General features: G+C 47.3%; 1 protein-coding gene across 1 annotated transcript; it reads right to left on the bottom strand.

Moving 5' to 3' along the window:
• Positions 1-16,289: 16,289 nt before the first annotated feature.
• Positions 16,290-20,417, bottom strand: BAMBI (BMP and activin membrane bound inhibitor). Its single transcript, XM_054390190.1, has 3 exons — positions 20,342-20,417; positions 17,126-17,416; positions 16,290-16,708 (listed from the first exon to the last, which is right to left on the bottom strand). Exons 1-3 carry the CDS (start codon positions 20,415-20,417, stop codon positions 16,290-16,292), a joined length of 786 nt encoding a protein of 261 aa, XP_054246165.1.
• Positions 20,418-21,937: the final 1,520 nt, after the last annotated feature.

Here is a 21,937-nt window from a genome sequence, read left to right as displayed (position 1 = left end):
GCCCCATCCCTGGAGATATTCAAGGTCAGGCTTGACAAGGCTCTGAGAACCTGATCTAGTGGAGGATGTCCCTGCTCGCTGCAGTGTGTTGGACTAGATGACCTTTGGAGGTCCCTTCCAACCCAAACCATTCTATGATTCTATTCTATGATTCCCCTAGATGTGGTCATTTCCAGCCATTTAATTTGGGGTTGGGGTTTTTTGTTTGTTTGGGTATTTTGTTGTGCTTTCTTTCTGTGAGTCATCTTGTCTGAAATAACTGACATGGTGAAACTTTGCCTGAATAAAAATATCAACAGCATCTGAGCTTCCCCGCTTCAATCTGCATCCCTCTGCCAACCAAGACCCTCCTACAATGACTGTGCCAGTGTGTGATTTTGTGAAATGAATAGCTCATTGTAGAGTAATTGCAACCTTCTCTGGGCTGTTGCCTTTTTTTTTTTTCCTTTCTGTTTGCTTTAATTTCAGTTTCCACAAATGGTGGGAAGCCCCTTTTTGGTTCCTGCCTTGCTCCACCGTGCTCTGTTCGTTCCCAACCACAGACTTTTTTTTCCCCCTTGATGAAGGAAGGACTGGATAATGCTTGGATGTCATTCCTGCCCCAACCACACGGAATTTGGTACAGGATGAGTGGATGTGCCTGTGATTTTATCTCTGTTGCCATGCAGCTGTCTAGTGTCTGTGTGGCAGCACCATGATACCTTTACCTCTTTCTCTCCTGGAGGCACAAGCAGTGCTGACAAGCCCCTACCCATGGTGTCTGTGTGCAAGGAGTTAACATCCCAGCAGCGCAGTGCCCCTTGGTGAAACTATAATTAGGCAAAGGTTTTATTTTACTGCTCATGAGCACTCCCTGACAGCACAGCCACTGGGTGCTTTCCAAACTGCTGCAATTTCAGGCCCCAACCTGAAATTCTCATTTGTAGGAGGACTTTTACTGCTGCTAATCCCTCAAGTACCCCTCTGAGGCCCTGGCTTGCACAGAAGGTGCCAGGACATGGGGCTGGACTGGGCAGGTTTGGCAAGTGCCAGAGTGAGCTTCTCTGCCCTGTTGGTTGTGTGGTGGCAGGACAAGGCTCTGGAAATTTTGGTGGGCTGAGCAGGTGGGGAGGGGGATGCAGTGTCCCAGCAGCAGAGGTCTAAGAAGCCTCCTGGCCCTTCAGTCAGTGAGAACCAATGCTCTGTGCCTGGCACTGCCAGTGCCCATGGGTAAGGGCTGTAGGAAGGGAGCAGTGGCTAAACAGCAATGCTCTTTTTGTCAAGGGAGCTATTTTAAACCATCTTCTTTGTGGGTAGACCTTTTGGCTCCCAAGTGTGTCTGAGGCAGAGGTGTAGAAAATGTTGGAGGGCAGAACATTAGAGCAGCACTCCAGGAGGACAAAGACAGTCTGTCTGTGCAGGAGCCCAGGCTTTCACAGGGCTAAGAGGCACATTCACACTTGCTCATCTGAGACCAAGGACACAAACATACCCAAGGCTCCTGTAGCTACCTCATAGTTCCTGCTATTTGGTCATTTATTGGGGACTTTTTCCTCTGACACCAGACAACCCTCACCTTGCACAATCTCTATGTAAGGCATGGAAAGCTGCATGGCCCTGAAAGACACAATGATCTCTTGACATCCCTTCCAGCCTCTGATATACTGTGATTCCAAGAGGCAAGCAGAGATTTAGAGGTCACAGACGCTGCTGTGGGTCTGAGTCTTAGAGATGTGGCTGAAGCAAGAACTAGATGTGATAGACAAGAATTATGCAGCCTGTACAGAAAGAGGTTTGTATCTCTTTCCATATATGTGCTGTAAAACTGTTATCTCCCTTTATCCACCTGAACTGTGCTTGTGATGGATATTTCTGATGCTCAGTATTGGGCAGGGAGTCTTAACCATGAGGTCTGCAGAAATTCTTCAGTTCTGTTTTATCTGTGTTGTCTTATAAATCTGTTTGCACTTGGACAGTATCACACAGAGACCAAATGTCTCAGTAGGATGGCTCCTTCAACTCTTCTATATGACTGCAGAGGGACTTTTCATAAGGATGAGACAGGACAACAGGGAATGGCTTTATTCTGAGAGAGTAGGTTTAGACTGGATCTTTGGAAGAAGTTCTTCAGCAAGAGAGTAGTGAGACTCTGCAACAGGCTGCCCAGGGAGGTCGTGGATGCTCCCTTCCAGGAGGTGTTCAAGACCAGGTTGAACAAGGCCTTGAGCAACCAAGTCTAACAGAGAGGTGTTCCTGCCCATGGCAGGGAGATTGGAGTAGATAATCTCTAAGATCCCTCCATCTAGTCATCTAGTTTAACCCCCCTGCCTCCCCCACCACCAGCCTTCAACTTCCCAAAGCACCTGCTACTCCCCCCACCCCCCTTCATCTTCCCAAAGCACCTCCTGCTCCCTCCATACTATCCTCCACTCTGCCTAAACAGCTCCTGCTCCACCACCACCATTTTTGCAACCATCCCAGAGCTGGGGGCAAGACCTTCAACCAGTCAAGATACTACCTAAAGGAGCTCAGCCCCAGTAAGGAGGCCCAGGCAGTATCCACAGATGATAGTAGAATGTCCATTAACCCTCTTCCTACCTAGCTGGGGGGCCACTAGGCCCCCCAGCCTTTGTCCCCCCCCCAGTCACATGGTGTACACCATGGGTACTCACCAGTGATGAGAGGAAGATCCCTCAGCCCAGATGGGCTCAGCTTGGGGCTTCTGCCTTTCCTGGGGGGGGATTAAAAAGGGCAGTGGGCAGGGAGGACAAAGTGGCCACACCTGGGGTGGGAGGAGACTCCAACAGAGCTCAGGTGCTCTGGGATTGAGGGGAAAAAGGGGGAAAATGGGAAGGGAAGGGAAGGGAAGGGAAGGGAAGGGAAGGGAAGGGAAGGGAAGGGAAGGGAAGGGAAGGGAAGGGGCAGATATGGTGGGAAAGGGGAGGTGGTGGTGAAAGAAGGGGATTTACAAATAACTTTATTTTCCAGAAATCTTTCATAATGCACAACTGCAGTTCATGGTTTGTTTTGCCTCCACGCAAAAAGAACAAACCCATCAATACTTCATAAAGCAAAGCACAATGGTGGCTAGTACAATGAAATATTTCCATAAACATCATTTTGCTTGGTGGGAAAATCTGTGCTTTTCAGATCAAGACAGGAAGTTTTAACAATAAAAAAGAAAAGTTCTGCAAGAGTGAATTTTCTCCCTGGATACCAGCAGACGACACCAGGATGATGAAGGGACTGGAGCATATGCCCTATGAAGAGAGGCTGAGAGCCCTGGGGCTTTCTAGTCTGGAAAGGAGAAGACTGAGAAGGGATTTAATAAATGTTTATAAGTATCTGAGGGCTGGGTGTCAAGAGGGAGAGGACAGGCTCTGCTCATTTGCACCCTGTGTTAGGACAAGGGACAATGGTTATAGACTCCAGTGCAGGAGGTTCTGCATGAGGAGGAACTTCTTTTCTGTGAGGGTCTGGAACAGGCTACCCAGAGAGGTTGTGCAGTCTCCTTCTCTGAAGACTTTCAGGACCTATCTGGATGTGTTCCTGTGTGACCTGTCCTGGATTCTGTGGTCCTGCTCTGTCACAGGGGTTGGACTTATGATCTTTGAAGGTCCCTTCCAACCCCTAATATCCTATGATCCTATGACACCAGCTCACAAAACCCTAATAAAAGAGCACTGACTGCTCCAAACCACTGATTTTAGGGCTACTCAGAGATTAGATGAGCAGAGTATAAGCACCTAGAGAGAAGAGTTACTGGAAAGAAGAGAGTCACTAAATCTGCTGTCTACAGTTATAGGGAAGAGGAAAACCTTGGCAGAAGCAGACTGCATCCCCTGGGACCACAGCCCTATGGTCTTAGGGGCTGCCTAGTTCTGATGAAGCACTTCTGCCTCCTTATTTGGGCTCATGCCACTAGCTGGGCTCCTAGCAGCCCCCGGCTGGGACTGGAGATCTCTCCTGGCCGTGAAATTGTAGGAAAGTGCAGACTTGAGCCCTTCAGGGGCAAGAGGGCAGCAAACCCACAGTACTCACCTGGGAAGCCCAGTCCCCCTCTCTCAGGGGATGCTCATGTCAGTCACGCATGTGCTTCCCTGTGGCCACACTGGGCACTGTATGCACTGACACAAGGTATGAGACCTTCACACATTGCAGCCACAGTCCACCTCATGGCAAACTAACTCCCAGATTGCATTTTCCTTTGAACATTAGCTCACACCAGTGATTTACATTTCTGCATATGAGCAACATGCCTGGCTGTCCTGATAAAATGTCTGAGCCTTCCCATCTTCAGCAGAGACCCAAGGCATTTCCAGTGTAAGGCAGAGCTGAAGCAACTTCTGCCTAAACTAACATTTCATTTCCTTGCTGCAGCTCACTTCTATTGTCATCACTTTCATGCCTCTAATTAACTTGCATCTGTTTCATGTTTGAAGTTTGTAACACTTGCCCACTTTGGCTACAGCAGTTTATAACCCAACACTAAACATATGCTTATGTTTACTGCACACGAGCTCCGGGTCCTTTGACTTAGCCTTGTATCAGTTCATTATGCCATTAATGGAGAGCTGCTGAGACAGGGCTGAAGCCTTCCGTGGCAATAAATTAGGGAATAGTTTGGAGATGGTTGAAGAGAGGTGGCCAGTGGGGACATGCTGGCCTGACATCCAGAGGTGTTGAGCGCTTGCCACTCGTCCTGTAACACTGAGATGTTTATCACCCCCAAACATGACAACCACAACAACTTTCAACAAAACTGTTGTGTGGATCTCAGTGAAGAGGTTTAAATCCTGTGCCATCTTGGGTCCAGAGGCCCTCAGCACCTCCTACCTACCTTTAAACTAAGTACCCATTGACTCTGTATTAGTGCTTAATGAGACCTTCAGAAGGGTTACAGATGGCCAAGAGAGAGGGGGGGCTGTGTAATGTACCCTATTATATATAATGTATAGCATACTGCTAAGTAATTCTTAACACCTGCTATAGCTGTAAGGTAGCAGGCTAGTGTCCTGGCACCAGCTGAGGTGAATATGAATGCCCAGTTCCCTGTTCAGACCAGTTTTAAGTTCATTAGCATCAAAGGAGCTCCTTCTGTTTTCCAGCAGACATGATAAATCATGGCAGTATCTGGGTGAAGTAAGCAGACTGCCTCCTTGTAGCCTGAGCCATTAAGGTGATGCCTAGATAAATGTGTTTGTTTTCCATACAGATAACAGGATGCTCCTTAGAGCTAATAAGTATTTACTTTCTTTTGCACTGCTATTATCTCCCTCATTGAGAACTGTAATTAGCATCGTTGATCATTTGTGCAGTTTGCCTGCTAATTTTGTGTGTGTGTGCGTGTGCTATGGTTGACTGAAACTGCAAAGTGCATGATGTCAATATGGGAAAAGTTATGTCTGATCTCTGCCTTTGCCCCATTTGGGCTGATCTGCTTGGAAGCTGTGCATGAGCTGTTCCTGTAACACACCACAATATTACACTGTACACCCAGTTTTAAAGGGGCAGCTGTACATTTTCCATCCAACAAAAATACCCTCCCTGCTAGTATTATCACCAAATGCTTGAATTAGCTGCTCTCACTCCTCTCATGGTTTCTTGATGGGGAATAGACGGCCAGATCCTGAGGCTCTTGCTGGGGCAAGTTTCTATCAGCAAAGGAAAAGTCAGGTGGCATGCAGGTCGGGTCTGGGGGCCCAGAGATGAAAGGACCTTCTTCTTTCTCTCCTTCAGTACAAGGCACTGCTCTCAAGGTGTGGTCCCACTCAGGATGTTTTCTGCAAGCACATGATCTCTTGCTGCCAATTAAAAATGTTACAAGAGTTTTCCTGTCATTGGGCATGTACAGTGAGGATTAAATAAAACCACACTCATGACTTGGAAATGGCCACTTGTAGAGCCTGAGATGTGGAGATCAGCTCTGTCCTGCTGAACTCAATACCACAAAGATGGGCTGCAGCAGCAGACATCTAACCAAGCATCTCCCGACTGCTGCTCTTCCTGTTCAGGAGAAAGCATCAGTTTACATCCATCTATAGTCATCTTTCTTTTTCCTTTTTTTGTTTTTTTTATTTCCTTAAACACAAATAATAAATTTACAATAATAACCTATATACACCAAATTGGCCTGGAAAGTAAAATCCTTTGCACAGCTTTGATTTTTTTTTTCCCCCTCTGGCTTCCGTATACCACACAGGCATGAGCACCTACTGGAAGAGGCACACTGTGAACACCCTCTGCTTTCCAGTTTCTGAAGGGAAAAGCCATCCTCAGCACCAGAGCCCTTGCAAAAAGACCTCAGCACATTTGGAATGTGGCTGGAAGGGACAGCAGCTCATTCAGCATCCCACTGCAGAAAGGGACATCACTAACACCAGAGAAGGTCAGCCATGGCATCATCTAGCTAAGGACAATGCCACCCAAAGTTATTAAGCTTTGCTTCCCTTTGTAGCTGGCTGAGTGCCTCACACCTGGACTGATTTTCAGTCAGAAGCAAGCTGGAAGGGAGTCACCCCAGTTTTTACCATGTCCTCTTGCATTACTTCCTAACCTATTAGAAATCTGGAATAGGGAAAGACTCCTTATTTCTTTTCTTTCACTTTCCTCTCATCCTGTTGGATAGGAAATGCCCAGGCTCTTCCTTAGTTTGGCAGAAATTCAATTCACCTAGTCTCAAACTTTCAGAGCAGAAATTAATCCATTAAGCTCATTTCCATTTGTCCTAGCAATGAATCTGTGTACAGAGACATGAAGAAAACAACTTTGAATTATTTCTTCCATTATCTAGTTTTCACTTTCTGCCATTTCCCATTTTCCTAGCCCAGCTTCTTTATTTTCCTTGCATCTAGCCCATAGCAATTATCTCAATACCTAGGAAAAAGCATTAGGGTTTAAGATCTCAGGCTCCAGTTTGACAAAGGCTTTGCAATCAAGAGACACTAAGGGAAGAGGATTAAACTTCCATCTGTTTGCCTTGAGGGGCAAAGCACAGAAATCAGAGAGAGGTTTCAAGAGATGCTGGTGTGATAACATTGCACACTCACTAGCCAGGGAAATCTGAGGTGAGACATATCTGTTTGGGAGTCATTCTAGTCACCAACTGCAACAGCTTTTTAAAAATTCACTTTACACACAGCAGGCTGGAAAGATTCCTTCAGATCCCTTCTTCCAGGGTGCTTGATTGCCTCTCTCAACCTGTGCCATTTACAAATATAATTATTGGACAGGAGCAAGGAAGTGGTCTGATCCTCCATGCAGGTAAAGCATGAGTTGAAACACCAACACAGCATCACACAGAGGGAGCAGAAAGATCTATCGGAAGAGCAATCCCAGTGCTTCCTAACGGTGAGCATCCCAAAGCACAGCTGAAGCAGGAAGGGTTGTTGAACCACCATTTGGTTCCCCGAAGGGTCCCAATCCTGGGACAAAGTTCCTCAAGGCTAGGAGATGCAGAGGCACCAGGCAGTGGCACTGATCTTTCCTGAGACAGAGCTGAGTGTGGTTGTGACTCAGTCTCCACTCCCCCATCAGTGGCTGGTGACTAATTGTATTTACTGCCATTCTTCATGTTTTGGGGAGAGCAAAGATAAACAGGCTTAGCAGTAATCGTTGCTATGTCTCTACTGTTTCCTCTGTTGGCCAAATAGGGGTTTCCCACAGAGAGAGAGAGTTTTAGAGCAGGAGTTAGCGTGAACTTTTCTTGGCTGGTGGAGAAAAAAGGAAGGAAACTCCTAGGATTCATTTGGTGCAGACTCTGGGGAACAGTTTCTGTAACCTGCCTGCAGAAGAGGGATGGTCCTCTTTGGGAGAAGCAAGCATTGCCACAGCACAGAGCAGATGACTTCCCAGTGCCCTGGAGAAGTTCCCATTGGCTCTGGAAAGATCAGCTGTAAGTATGTGGCTCAGAATTACAGCACCCTTGGAAACAGGTCTCCTGGCAAGAACACCAAGTATCTCAAAGGCTGGCCTGGGGACCCAGCTGCTGTCGCAAAGCTGAACAAATCTGCAAATCGTTCACAAATGACCAAATACTAACAGGCATGTAGGGTGTAGTACCAGGAGAGATGATCCACTGTTTGGATACGAGACGAGACATGCCTGATGGGCACCACTCAGTGCTGTGCTCAGGACTGGCACATCAGGCTCATCGATTGCCATTTGGAAGTAGGAAATGTCACTGAATTTTTTGGCCATGTATTGAAGATTACTGGGCCATTCTCATCTGCTTGCCAAGATGCTGATAGGGGAAGGTTGAATGCCTGCCAGCTGCGAGGAGACGCTCTGTGGGTACAAAGAGCTGCTGGAGCCCTTGGGGCAGCGGGCACCCTGGCTCCAGCACCGTGCAGCCCCAAGGTGGAGCAGACTCTTTTTCTGATACCGTGTACATAGCACTCCACCCAAAACTCCCTGTGTAAATAAAAAATAAAGTCAAATTATGCCAGTAAAGAGTGGATTACACTGGTCACTGGGAGTGCTTGTGTATGTTCAGCCATAATCTACGATAAGGTGCTTGCCATAAAATGCCTTCTGGAGGCAGCTCTTCTGGAAGCTGCAAGATGCCAGCAGAACCACCAGCATTGTGCTTCACCCAGGGGGGACACAGCAAGGGAGGTGCTGAGGAATGGCTCTTTGCTGCTTGGGACAGCAGAAGTGCCTAGGGCTGAGGTGGCCCCTCTCTCTTGCAGGAGAAAAGCAGGAGTATTGATTGCAACCAGCAGATAGAAAGGAACAAAGTTCAATTCAAAGACATAAAGGTTGACAACCTTTCTACAGGCAAAACTGTCCCACAGTCAGTAAAGCACAGCAGCAATCGGGGCACAGATAACAGAGCCTATCATGAAGGCAGAGATTACAGAACCTCACAACCAATCCATCCTGCAGCACCAAGCTGCTCCAAAGCAGTTCTAATATAGACACAACTGGAAACATAGTGCTTTGCTATAGGGTTTTTCTTGAGAACAAAAACTTATGGCAAGTTTCATTGGCATAATGGTAAACAAACAAAAAGAGAAAGTCTGAGCAGGTCCCAGATTTGGTGCGTTTCTTACAAACAAAAAGAAGCAAAAATTATTTCTGTCATCTACTGATGCAGGTTAAAAAAAAAAAAAAAAAGAAAAAAGTGTTGTCAGCTTCTGAGACAAAAGCTACATCTAAAAATCACTTCTAAGAGAGTTTATATGTTTTTATTTATGAATAGGTGGATCTCAGCATTTGGACCTGCTCATTGGTGGAGGCTGGCAGAGGCCAGCTGCACTCAACCACCAAGAAGCCCATTGTGGGGTGACCATGCTTCCGTCCACCCTCCCACCAGCAAGCAGGCAGATGGAACTGGGCTAGAAGAAACATAGTTGTGGCTGGCCCTTATGGTCCCCCTAGGGAAAAAAAAATCAAATAAGGGAAAGGTTATTGCAGACTGATAACAGCCAGGGAGGCTGGGAACAGGACCTGTTGCCAAGGAGAGATTGCTGCAGCCAGGCAGGGCCCCCTGCGCCTCCAGCCCTGTGGGGAGAGGTCGGGGAAAGGCATCCAGGGGAGGGAGGGAGCTGGAGAGGAGCAGCACTGCTAGATGAGGAGCTGAGGAGAGATTACAGCCAGCCAAACCAGAGGCCCAGGTGGCCAGAGAGTGAGATTTGAGGAGGGGGTTTTATGGGAAAGCCTTTGCATGCCTTTGTGTAATTAAAACCTTCATCATCATGCATGTGCAGAGGAGGTGAATTATGGCTGAACACACAGCTCTGAGCACTTGGTAGCCTTCAAGAGCTGGTCTTCTGCAAGCTTAGCAGTCATGTTGTGATTTCCTGAGTGCAAAATAATAAAAGGCTGTAGGCAACGGAAACTTTTTGAGAGAGAAATGGAAAAAAGCAATCCTGCCAGCAGCCAGATTGCTGCAGAAGCCTCTGCACTTCTGCATGTGCTGCTTTACACTGCTCTTGCTTGCGCCGTGAGCACGCTCGGGATGGAAATCCATCAACCACCCCATGGCTGGACGTCAGTCAGGGGAAGCCATGGCTTGGCCAGGGAGGAGTCCATAGGCACAGAGCAGGGATGGTGTGGTTTTGCTGAGGCTATTCCTTTGAGTTTGGGAAGCTAAACCAGGTGTGACTTCAACACTTTTAAAGTGTGGATTGTCCTGAGCAGGGTGTCACTGTGCTGCACCCTGAGAGCACAGCCCTCCTCCCCACACCCCTCTTGGGAAGAGCCTGTTGCAGCCCAGGACAAGTCTCCTGTGCCAGCTGACAGACCAGCCCTGACAAACACACAGCTGTGCTAGTGGCACCCCAAATCATGTCCAGCACCAGCCTTTGCTCCCCTATGACCACTCCTGGCCAGGGCAGCCAGGCTAGCATTGTGAGCAGAACACCCATGTGATGGCCACTGGCAGTGTATGACTGAACGCTGGTTTTGTGGCACTAAACCTGAAGTCCCTGCCAGCAGGCTTTATCAAAGGCAGGGACCCCCACCCTAGAATCTGCTGCTGCCTCCCAGCAATGGGTCTGCTGCAACTACAGGTGCCCAGCCTGGAGCTCAGCAAAGCCCTCACAAAACCCTCCCCTGGGATGGGAGCGAATTATGCACATCCCTCAGCATGTGCAGGATAGCTGCCCTGGTTCACTGGGTTAAAATACCAGAGCAACATAAACCACCTCTGCCTCTGGAACCCCCTGCACTTCATAAAAATGCTGGAGACCCTGCTGGAGCTAAGTCATTGTTGATAGCCGTGAAAAATTGGTTAATAAATCTTCCTCCACTGATGAAATAGCTACTTCACAGCCAGAACTAAACAAATTGAGCATTTCAAAGCAACCTGCTTGACACAAGCCCTGATTTGCACACAAATAGAAGCATCCCCACAGCCCAGCCTGGGCAGGACCCTGAGCCCACACTGTTCATCCCTCCCTGTTGTCACAGCCAAGCGTTGGGAGGAGATTTACTGCACCAATACTTTCCTCCCGGGTGACAGGAAGAAGATTTACCTCCACAACCTGCAATCCCTTAGGTTGAAATGATCCCAAAACTAGAGACCAGCCTGGCACATGGCATCCAGGCTGACTTACCACACTGGCACTGCTGGGCTGATGGAACCCCATTGTCCAGAGCCTCTGTCACAGACAGATGCTAAAAGTTCATGATGCTGCTTTTATATTTTCTTTTGTGGTTGCCCTCCTCTAAAACTGTAAAAGCAAGTGCTCAATACCCCTGCTGCTCCACAGGCACTAGCCTCAATGTTTCTAATAGGTAAAAAAGTACTTAAAGAAGAGGATCTGCTCTTAAGCTGTCTTGTGTCAGGGTTTTTTTAAATGCTGTTGATAGCCAAGGGGAGGGAAATAACACATTTCACTAGCTTTTCCCAACTGCATGGCCATTGTTATAATAGCTTGATAACTAGAAAAACACTTTAACATTCCAATTCTATTAAAAACTTCTTAAAAAAGAAAGTCTTGCTCCAAATTCCTCCCAGCATGTCAGGGCTGACTTGTTCTCTTCCCTGATGCCTACAGGGAAGAGAGTAGGGCTTGGGCTGTGGGGCAGGACCTGCTTCCAGGCAGAAATACCCTGTGAAAAGTTGCATCTAAGCATTGATGTTTCAAAAGAACTCAATGTTTGCTTAACAGGATGTTATGTGTTTGCAGACAGAACCACAGTGGGGAAGGAAAAAAAAGTACATTTTTAGGCCCTTTTAGCAACAATGAATGGCTTGGAAATAGCAGTGAGAAAATGCTAAAGTTTTTGAGGATTTGGGGCTCAGATTTCCAAATAACTTGTTAGGATCCGAGTTTGCAAGACAGGTGTTTGGCATTTCTAACTCCCTCCTCCCTTTAGAACACATCAAAAACGACCATTAAACTCCTCCAGTCTTGAAAGTTCAAGTCAAGGTGGTTTTTGTTTTGCTTTTCCCCCTGAAGGTCAGTTCAGGATTGAATCCTTTTGTCAAGGTTGGCTGGAGAGCAGAAGGCTCTGTTAATCTGCAGGCACCACGGCTCCCTCCTGGCTTCCTTCCCTTGCAGTTTATTTTACTTCAGGATTCACCCCTTGGGATTGTAAAGGTTGCAGACAAGGGTTAGAGGTGAAACAAAGAAAACAAGGTTGGTTGTTTATTCAGAGGGAGCCAGAATTCATAATGCTGGAGACACTGGGCTCTTCCCAACAGATAACCATAATTTTACAGCACCTCTACATAATTTTTTTTTCCTTTTCCAGAAATAATACACAGGGATAGATCCAAAACAGCGTTTCCCTGAGTGACTCCTAGAACAAAAACAAAAAAGTTTTTTTTCCTGCAAAGTGACCAGTCACTGGAACAAAACAAACATGCTTCCATTGATCTCCACGTGGGAAAGGGAAAATAAATAAAGACAACTTTGCCTCCATCACAGACCTTCTGCTTTTATTCATTCAACTCGTGTCTTATTATTATGTGCCTTGGTTTGACCATAGAACTTTGTGTTTTAAGATATAATCTTTATATCCCCCTCCTTTTCCACAAGAAGGCCAAATGTGGCTTATTTTCATTTATTGCCTGTGGAACCTCACTGACCAGCAGCTAACAGACTCATCCCACCCCACACAGGCAGCCTGGTAATAGATTTTTCCATATGTTTTCCCTGTTCTTACCTTGTTTGAACAATCTTGACAGCAACAAGAGAAGGTACAGATGCCTCCATCATACCTAAGGAAAAAAAAACTTGCTCTTTCCCCAGGTTTTTCTGGGTGTTTGCCCTCCAGGGCAGCATCCACTTGCGATGAAACCAATGGATTTACAACAGAGCAAGTGGTTGTACAACAGCAACAACTGGATTCCAGGGTGCTGATAAGAGAAGTTAAGCTGTGCTGCGACCAGAGCCTGGCCAGCCACCCGACCACTAATCCAGGGTGAATCTGCTGGCGTCAGTGGCTTTATGTTAAACACACACTGGGGTGAAAAACGAGAGTTGCAGCACAGTTGAGGCTGCCCAGCTCCAGCCCTCTGCTACCAGAAGTGGCTGCTTACTTTCAAGCTCTCCACACCGCCTGTAATCACCCAATATTGAAACCAGATTTACAAGCTCTTTAGAGGAGGAGAAGTTTGTGATTTCCAAAGCAGACACATTTGGTATTTCAGAAAAAGGTCAAGCCCCCTGTGAAGTAAGGAGGTTTTAATAGAATCAGTTCAGCAGGAGTTAAGAGGAGACATACCAAGCCGGGAGAAGCAGAGGCTGAAGAAAAGCCACTGCCCTCATTGTTTTGAGGAAAGAAATGGGGCAAGAGTGGTACAGGGGACACTAAATTTTATGGTGGATGTTCGATTTCATTTATTCTGATCCAAGAGCCTTTTTCAGTTAGGAATAGAGAAGACTGTCCTTCTCATGCTCCGGGGCTTGCAGGAGTTTCAAAGAAAGGAATGTTTGTTATTGTCTGCTGGGGAAATCTGAGAGGGTGCAGCACAATGACAAATCCAGGCTCCTAAGTCAGATGCATTTTAAAAGGATAGCCATCATTTACCGGCTCACCTCCTCCATCTCCAGCCTAACCAGACTCTTCAGCTATAAATTATTGCTCCCTGCCTCACTTGGGTACATGCAGTTGGTGTCTGGGACTGCTTCATTCCATGCCAGGACAGCACCCAGCAAGCCCACAGAAGATCACTCTGGTGCCTCTTTGTCACAAGAATACAGAAGGGTCTTGTAAAGTGTAAAGGCAGCTGGTGCTGCTGAGGTCTGCAGGTAACATAAGCAGCTGCTACAGAAATATTGGTGATGCAGGTGGCTACTGCTTGCTCCAACACCTTTCAGACTGCAGTCAGTACTTCCAGAGAAAAGATTTGGGGCTTGTTTTGTCACTTGCACAGCTGCTGCCAGACAGACACCAGAGCTTCCTGAATATATGGCTTGAAAACGGATTAGAAATACAAATTTCATCCTTGGAAGTCTCAGCCCAGAAACTTCTAAGCCACACCAGATACCACACCTAAATTATACCAGGTAACAGAAAAACAGGAGGAGACAGCAGCTGCGAATGCAACTGCAGTCCCCAGCAAGTCTGTGGTCCTGCTCCAGGGACTGCAGGGGAAGGCAAACAATCTCTTGTCTTCTTTAAAACATCTCCACAGCAAGGGGCCAATTAGAGCATCCTGGTCTCACTAGCATTTAATGGCAAGTATAAATAGGCCCTTATGTATTCAAATCAGCAGCAAATGAGTGAAGGTCACAGGATGCTTAAATGACTATACAACAGGCTTGCTCAGATTTCTGGCAAAAACACTTCAAAGGTTTAGCCATCAGATCTAACCTGACTAGTCATCCTAACCACTGGGGCAGCTACTCTTGACAGACAGTATTTCAGGTTTGTCTCCTCCAGCAGCCAGTCATTCCCAAAAATAATACACTTGGCAGAGCAGACAACTGCCCTAGACTTTCAGATCAGTGCAAAGGAAGAACAGAGCTCTTATAGAAAAGCAGCAATTTGAAAGGTCAGCCAGAAGACCATAGGCCAGATTCCAACAGCAGTTGCAGCCACATAATTTCTTAAACTTCAGCAGCAAAAAAGTAACAGAAGTCAGAATATAGTTCTCTGCATCGAAAGTAACTCTCCAGGCACTTCAAGAAAGTAAGAAGTCAGCAGCTTGGGGTACACAGATGAAACTAATCCTTTCAAGCTATACTTTAATACTGTAACCACAGGCAGTGGGACCTTGCCTTTCCCAAGGCTCTCATTGCACTCCCCAGTATGCAAGCTTGCAGCATCAATACCTCTGTTTGCAAGTCAAGTGATCAACTCATCTCTAACAAAAGCCTACCACATGGTTCAAGTGTACTTTCAGAGGCACCAGCTTGTTTGGAGGGGCAGGTTTCCCTGGCTTGCATCCCTTCCCATTTCAGGTTGCCTACATCAAGGCCATCTCCCACAGCAAGCAGCACACAAGACAAGAGCACTGCCAGGTGGTTGTAACCCCGTTTGTGCCATCCTCTTTTCACCTGGTGGCAAGAGCAGAGGCTCAAACTTTACAACCAGGAGGCAGAAGCATTTCCAAAGCTATTTAAACAGGTGGAATAATAGACCTGTGCCAAGTTTTATCTCCTGAAGCAATATTTTGGACCCTTCTTTCACCATGATGTGGCACTTGTCTTTTAAGTAACTCTGCTTTAATTGCTTGTGATAGTCCAATAAAGCAAGAAAAATAAATACAATAAGCTCTTTAGATAATCCAGAGACTGTTTTTAGCAACTAAGCACTGAATAAATTAAATAACCAAGTGAAGCCATCTAGCTGGAGAAGTAAGAAACAACCAAGGGAACAAATACTGTCAGGGAAGAAAAAGCTCTGTGCAACAGTATAAAGGAGGAGCCAGAGATAAAAGCAAGTACAGTGTTGATTCGTCAGGCTCACACAAGAGTAACAGCATGAGATACTGAGTTACACTATAAAAGAGAAAGGCAGATGTTTTCCTCTGTGCCCAGAGGGCTTATCAGAAGAAAAAAAAAAATATATATACACACACATCAGAATAGGTACTGTGGTTTTGGCGTTTCCTTCCCCTAAGCCAACAACATAAGTAAAATGTATAAAAGGGAAAAAATTTGAGACAAGGAAAAACAAGTATAAAGAATTAGGAGCTACTTCCTGACATGTTTTGCAGAGAGAGGAAGCAGTTCATTAACAGTAAGACACAGTAACACAGTTGCAACAAAGCTACAGAAAAATTCACCCAGGTTATAAGCAAAATGCAACAGCCAAGAATTGAGGATGTGAATTCACTGCTTTAAGTATTAAACAATAATGCTTCCACATTCTGGAATGACCACCTGATTTCCCTTACATGGTAGGAAAATGGACTCTCTTTAGAATCTAATTGTTATGCACAGCATCACCATACATATTACCTTGATTTGTTTCTCACTACCACTCAAACCCCAATGTTTTTCAAAACAGAAGTCACAAGCAAGTTTCAGACAAAATATATATATTTAAAAAAAAATCTTTACAATAAGTCAGGAAACATAGGAGCTTGCATACAGTTTATTATAATAACTCAGTTCTCAGCTCCCTACAGTTCAGACAACCCTGGTGACAGTGTTTACAACTTCTAATCTTTGCTTTCATAACTTTAAAGCAAACAATACATTTGAGTGTATTTTACTCTGTGCAAATAAGACAACTTTTGGAATCCTTCAGAAGAAATATCCAAGATTCTGTTTGCAGAGGTCCTTTGTTTCTCAAAGATGATTTATGAGAGTTTTTGTTTTCAGATAAAGTGCTCCTGTCCAGCAGAACCCAAAGGCCTTCAACAGTTCAGAGAGTATGTTTAGCTCAGATTAAAAAATAATTGGTCATACAAATTCCAGCTTCCCGTGTCCGCTGTACATTCCCCAGTGGACTAGTGAAAGAATTTTATCATTGCTGAGGTCTGAATGTCTCATTTTATCACAGGTCATGCAGCAGTTCTCGTGACCAGTCACAGGCACCATGCATTCCAAGTCCAGTTTTGCCACCTGCCCTTTTTTCGAATGATGTCCGTGAAAACTGTAGTGCAAACGGGAGAGCATTTGCTGTCGCTGATCTTGCAGTCTCTTATTTTCACTCCTGAGCATCCGCAAAGCCAGCATGATAAGGAGTACCAAGATGAGCCCACCAGCTATAGGAACAGCAATTACAGCTGCCCTGAACCATAACTCTTTTGAAGAGGTCAATTCCTGCACCTTAGTGATGAGGTTCCTGCTGCTATCATGTTGATACCTGCTCCCTTGTCCTGCAAAGGGGAAACAACAACCCATCAACAACTGGTTTCTACACAAGCAACTCCCTTAAACACCAGTGACAAATTTAAGCAGCCAGTCCCACACACTGCAGTATCTACAGAAAAGACTCCTATATGAAAGAAAAAAAAAAAAAAGGCATTTCTAAGGCTGTTTATAGCATGGAATTTCTTAGCCTAACAGCTGATTTAACTAGGAATGTCACTGCCGTTGCCTCTTAGAAGTGATGTCAAGCTAGCAAGACAAACCTCTAATGTTAATGCAGAAAAGAAAAAGCTACTTAGCTCAGCTGCCCCCCCTGCACCCAGCCACCCGTTTCTCCCTCTGCTGTCACTACTTAAACAACTAAATCTACAACAGACACAAGGTTTTGACACTAGAGTTATTTCACTGAAGCTTCCTTGTCCTACCTGAAGTATCACCCCTGGAAGAAGACAAAACATCATGTAGTCCCCTGTAATTGCACATATCTTCATGACAGCATTCCAATGTGGACATGGTGGCAGTGCCAGAGTGGTTTTGTGCTTGTTTGGCTTGGCAGATATCAGCTGTGCTTGCAATAGAGTCCAAGCAGCCATGAGTAAGTGGGGAATGTGTGTTCTGAGGATCAAGCAGTCTGGAGAAGCAGGCACTAAGTTCAGATTTGCACATATAGCCGGTTGCAACACAGTGTGCAGCATCACAGTAGCATCTGATTTCACCTAAAAAATAAAAATTGAGCAAGGAAAGTAAGAATTTGATTCTTCATCAACACCTCACTAGGCACTCATATTAGCCACAAGCATCACACAACCAAACTCCATGCCAGTTTTGGGGTCCTCCTCTGGACTGTAAATCCCTGAGAGCAGAGCTGTTTTCTTTCCATCGCTGTACAGTTCCTACCTCCTTGTAACTTTAACCCCTGCAAATGCCTTCAGGCACTTGTTTTAATTACTAGCACTATAGTCCTTTGAATTAAAGCAAGAACATTTCACTAAAACAAGGATGGAGGTGGAGAGGAAGGTCGCAGTGGCTCTTTTTTCCCCAAGGTAAATAACTAAGACCACCATTTTATAGCTACTTCCACTCACTGTCAGCAGTTGCATTAAACCACATCTAAAATGAAATCCCAATTTTAGAAGCAATACACACCTTCAGTCCTATAAGGAAGTCACATCTATGTTTAAAAGCATTACTACAGGAACAGCAGTCTATTTTTATAAAGGTAACACTTCTTTTAACTGGGCATAAGCACACAACAAAAATACCAGGTTTAAATATTTGTGTGACACATGAAAAAAAAAATCAGAACTGCTGAATTGTTTATTACCTCTCAATACTGTGCCAAAATTTAAAAGGTTTAACTAACACCTTATAAAGCTATTAGCTAGAACCATTACCATCCAAGTTTCCCAGTCAGGAAGGTTTTTACTGTGTGAAACTGGGCAACTATTTGCAATTTCTCTAGAAAGAAAAGCTCTTTAAGTAGCCATTCATGCAAAAAGGCTTTTTTTTTTTACCAGCATTATAAAATAGAAACAGTGCAGTTTACAATTAATCTGTTTGCCAGAGTCAGTGTTTCTCGACTCAAATGTGAAGTTATTAAACGGGGTGAAACTGCAAGGCTAAAAAAGCTCCCCAATTTCCCCTCCCCAGTGTTGCATGCAATCCAACCTTCGGTCAAAAGGGGAAACATACTGAAAATCCTATACCAGCTCTATGAAAAAAACTCTCAGGAAACCTCAAAAATTTCTGAAGGAAGCGATAAAAAAAAAAGTTTCCTTCATAAAACTCTTCATTCTGTGCTCTCCATGTTGCTCTGGTATGAATTATATGTGTCCCATGCTATAGGGAAAGCTCCTCTTTCTAGGCAAGTTGCAACTCAAACTTAATTCGATGTGCCCTCGATCCAAGGTTTAAGGAGGAAGCCAGATTTAGGAGCCATCCTTGTAAGAGTGGACTTAAAACTGCTTCTAAAGTGCATGGCATAAAGTCAACTGAATTGTCAGATGTCTTCCTTCTACAGTCTGCACTTCAAAAAAAAAAAAAACCAAAACACACGCTTTCCTGCTGCCACCTCTTCCTATGATGTTTCCTACTACCCCATACTTAAAAGTATTCTGAAAAAATGTTAAGTTATCCCAAACAAGTTCGCTTCCCTTCTTTAAGCCTACCTTCATATTTTTCCCCAAAAAGCTACTGCAGGCTCCAGGCCTCGAATTCCCCGCTGCTCTTTAATAACTCTGCTTAATAGAAGCCAAATGATGGAGTCTCTCACTGTCTCCAGTGCAATTCCCTTGGGGTTTTAAACCAAGTAACCTAATTTCCCATGAATTTACACACACTGTCATCCAGCGTGCTACGGTAAAAAGAGTCAACCATTTTCTAATCATTCCATGTGAGGTCTTCCCTCTACCCTCTCTGAGAAAAAAAAAAAAATCGTCATTTTTTCATTGTATGAGAGTTAAGAGCAAGATACAAATGAGAAGCAGCACCAGAAGTGAAATCCCTTCCATGAACCCAGCACGGGAAAAATGTGAGGCAAAACACTCTTCAAATCACACTTCAAATTCTACGTTTTATTGACCTAAGACAACCTTATAAACAAAATCTGACAGACTAGTCATCAGCATAATGCAACTGCTCTTTAATTAAAGCCACGTTCGCGGTGAAACAGAATGGACTTTGTATTACTGTATTAAAACTGTATTTCTGTCGATTCATAAAGTTTCTTCCTGTGCTACGCAAAAGGCCAGAAAGGGTATTTGGTATTTTCAAACAGTGAACAATGCCCTTCTGTTCCCTCCTCTTTCTTGTTACTGTATGTAGCTATTAAAGAAAAATGTCTGCTTTTAGTCAAGATGGCTACAGGAGAGACCGCAGGCTTCTCTTAAAAGCTTTTGAAGTCAGCAGCAGCCAGAAGTCTGTGATCCCCTAATTATATCATTATCAGGCACATAGTTTCGGTATCTGCGACTTCACATCACTCAGTCACTCCCTGTTCTGCCCGCTTTGATGGGGCCAGCGGACTCCCCCCTGCACGCTGCCAGGGCTGTTATTTAGGGGTAATTACAGCCTTCCTTCCAAAATAAATAAATACCGCCGCACATCAGCAGGCACCGCGTTAACTTAGCCCGTATCCTTCTCCCCGCAGCACGGCCATTACAAACATGCGGCGGGTCCCCCCAGACCCGAGTGGGCGCTCCCCGGGCGGCCGATCCCCAGCCCCGCGGCGGGCGCCTGACAGGGCCAGGCAGGGCCGCCCTTCCCGCTGTGACAACCGCGGGTCTCCACGTACGGGCCGACCAACACAGGCGGCCAGGTGGGAGAGGAGGGACTGGACGGGAGGCCGCAACCAGAGCGGCTCGCAACGCCGACCGTCGACAAAGGCTCGGCGACGAGCTCCCGAAACTGCGCGGGCCCCATCGCCACCCGCACCCGCCGGTCTAGCCCGAGTGGCAGTAGCTGCGCTGGCCCTGCCGCCGCCTGAGCGGCTCCTCCTGGACCGGCTCCCCTCAGGCACCAGGGCCACTCCTCGAGGCGTCCCTCGCTTCCTCAGACGCCCTATTCCCCCCGGGCGCGACTCCCCTCAGGCGCCCAGGTGCCCTCGGGCGCCGCCGGACCCAGCTGCCCCGCCGCAGCCTCACCTTTGGTGAGCAGGACGGCCATAGCGCACAGTTCCAGTTGCAGCCAGATGAAGATGTAGCTGGAATGGCGATCCATTTACCCGCCCGCCGGCGCGGCGCCGCTCGCCAAGGCCGCAGCGCAGGCACGGCGGAGCCGCTGCCGCTCGCCCCTGCCCCGCCGGAGCACCGAGGAGCCGCTCTCCCGCCGGCAGAGCCGTTGCGCGGCCACCGCTGCGGCGGGCAGGGGACAGCCGCAGCTCTTTGCCCTCCTCTCCCTTCGCCGCCGCGCCGGCAACCCGGTCCCCAGGAAGAGCAGGAACTGCAGCTGACACACTCCAGCCCGCCTGGCGCTGCCTCACTGACACGGCAGCGGCGGCTCCCACCCCGTAAATACCGCCGGCGCCGGGCGCGGGCCGGGCCACCGCCCCCTGCCCCTCCCCGCCCCGCTGGTTGCGCCGCTCGGAGGCGAGCGCGGCGCTGCCGGGCAGGGCTGCTTCGCCCTCTCCGCCCCCGCTCCGCCCACCCGGCGGCGGCGGCTCCGGCCCCGCGGCGCGACGTGAAGCTCCCGGAGCCCGCGGCGCCCCCGGGCGGCGGCGGCGGCTCCGGGCGGGCCGGCTGCGCGGGCTATTAACCCTGCTTAATTCGATGATGGGCAGTAAGTGCAGGTCCCCGGGCTCCCCGGGGCTCTGGCGAGATAACGATCGCTGGTGGCACGAAGCGCCCTGACTCTCCGCATTAATTGCGGAGCTCTCCGGGGGCCGCCAGGATCCCTCGCATTAAGCCCCTCAGGGTGGCTGCAGCGCTGAGTTGCATAAGCAGATGTAACAGTTCCGGCTGCAGGCTCGGCGGAGCCACGTGTAATGAATAAAAGACGCTGCACGGCCCTGACTTCGCGGTGAACGGCAGAGTTACGGTGAGACGAGGTCAAATCCCGCACCCGCTGCTCCGCGACCTGGGCACTGCCACCCGGCCTCCAGCTGCCAGCTCTGCTCCTGGCACTCTGGGCTGTACGAGGGTGCAGCAGCGCTGCAGCCGGGTGGGTTTTCTTCTGAGGTTATGAAATCCCGGCGTATGGGCTTGAAGCATGCAGGGCTAAGAGCATTCTGTTGAAAGCTGCAGCGGCCCCATCCCCACCAGCCATGCCACTCTCACGGCCTAAGCAGCCCGGGTTCTGTGCCTCTCGCTCAGCTTCCTGGGGCCTTCCACACTGCTGCCATGTCCATGGTGCTGTCATGCCCACACTGCTGTCACATCCACGCTGCTGTCATGTCCACGCTGCTGTCACGTCCATGCAGCAGCGGCAGGCCCATGGGCCAGAGCTGTCAGCAAATACACCCCATGGTGACTCTGTTCTCCTTTCCAAAACAACTGCTGGAGGTAGAAGCAGGAGGAGACGTTCCACCACTGGGTTCTCTCTGACAAAGTTGCTGTGGGTCATGTTTATCTTGGATAGTTTTCTTTCACATGTTGGTCCTAAAGCAATGTGCCCCATAGTTAAAATTTCTTCCTACCTTAGTTTTTTCCTTTCTGTTCTCATTACTCACCTTGATTTCTTCAGCTCTTGCGCACTGTTTCCCATTTATGGGCAACCTGCTTTAAGTATTTGGGTCTGCAACT

The sequence above is a fragment of the Indicator indicator genome, chromosome 20, assembly GCF_027791375.1.
Source record: "Indicator indicator isolate 239-I01 chromosome 20, UM_Iind_1.1, whole genome shotgun sequence".
Classification (NCBI taxonomy): domain Eukaryota; kingdom Metazoa; phylum Chordata; class Aves; order Piciformes; family Indicatoridae; genus Indicator; species Indicator indicator.
The sequence above is the reverse complement of the archived record's forward strand: the minus strand, read 5'-3'. Positions and strand labels throughout refer to the sequence as shown.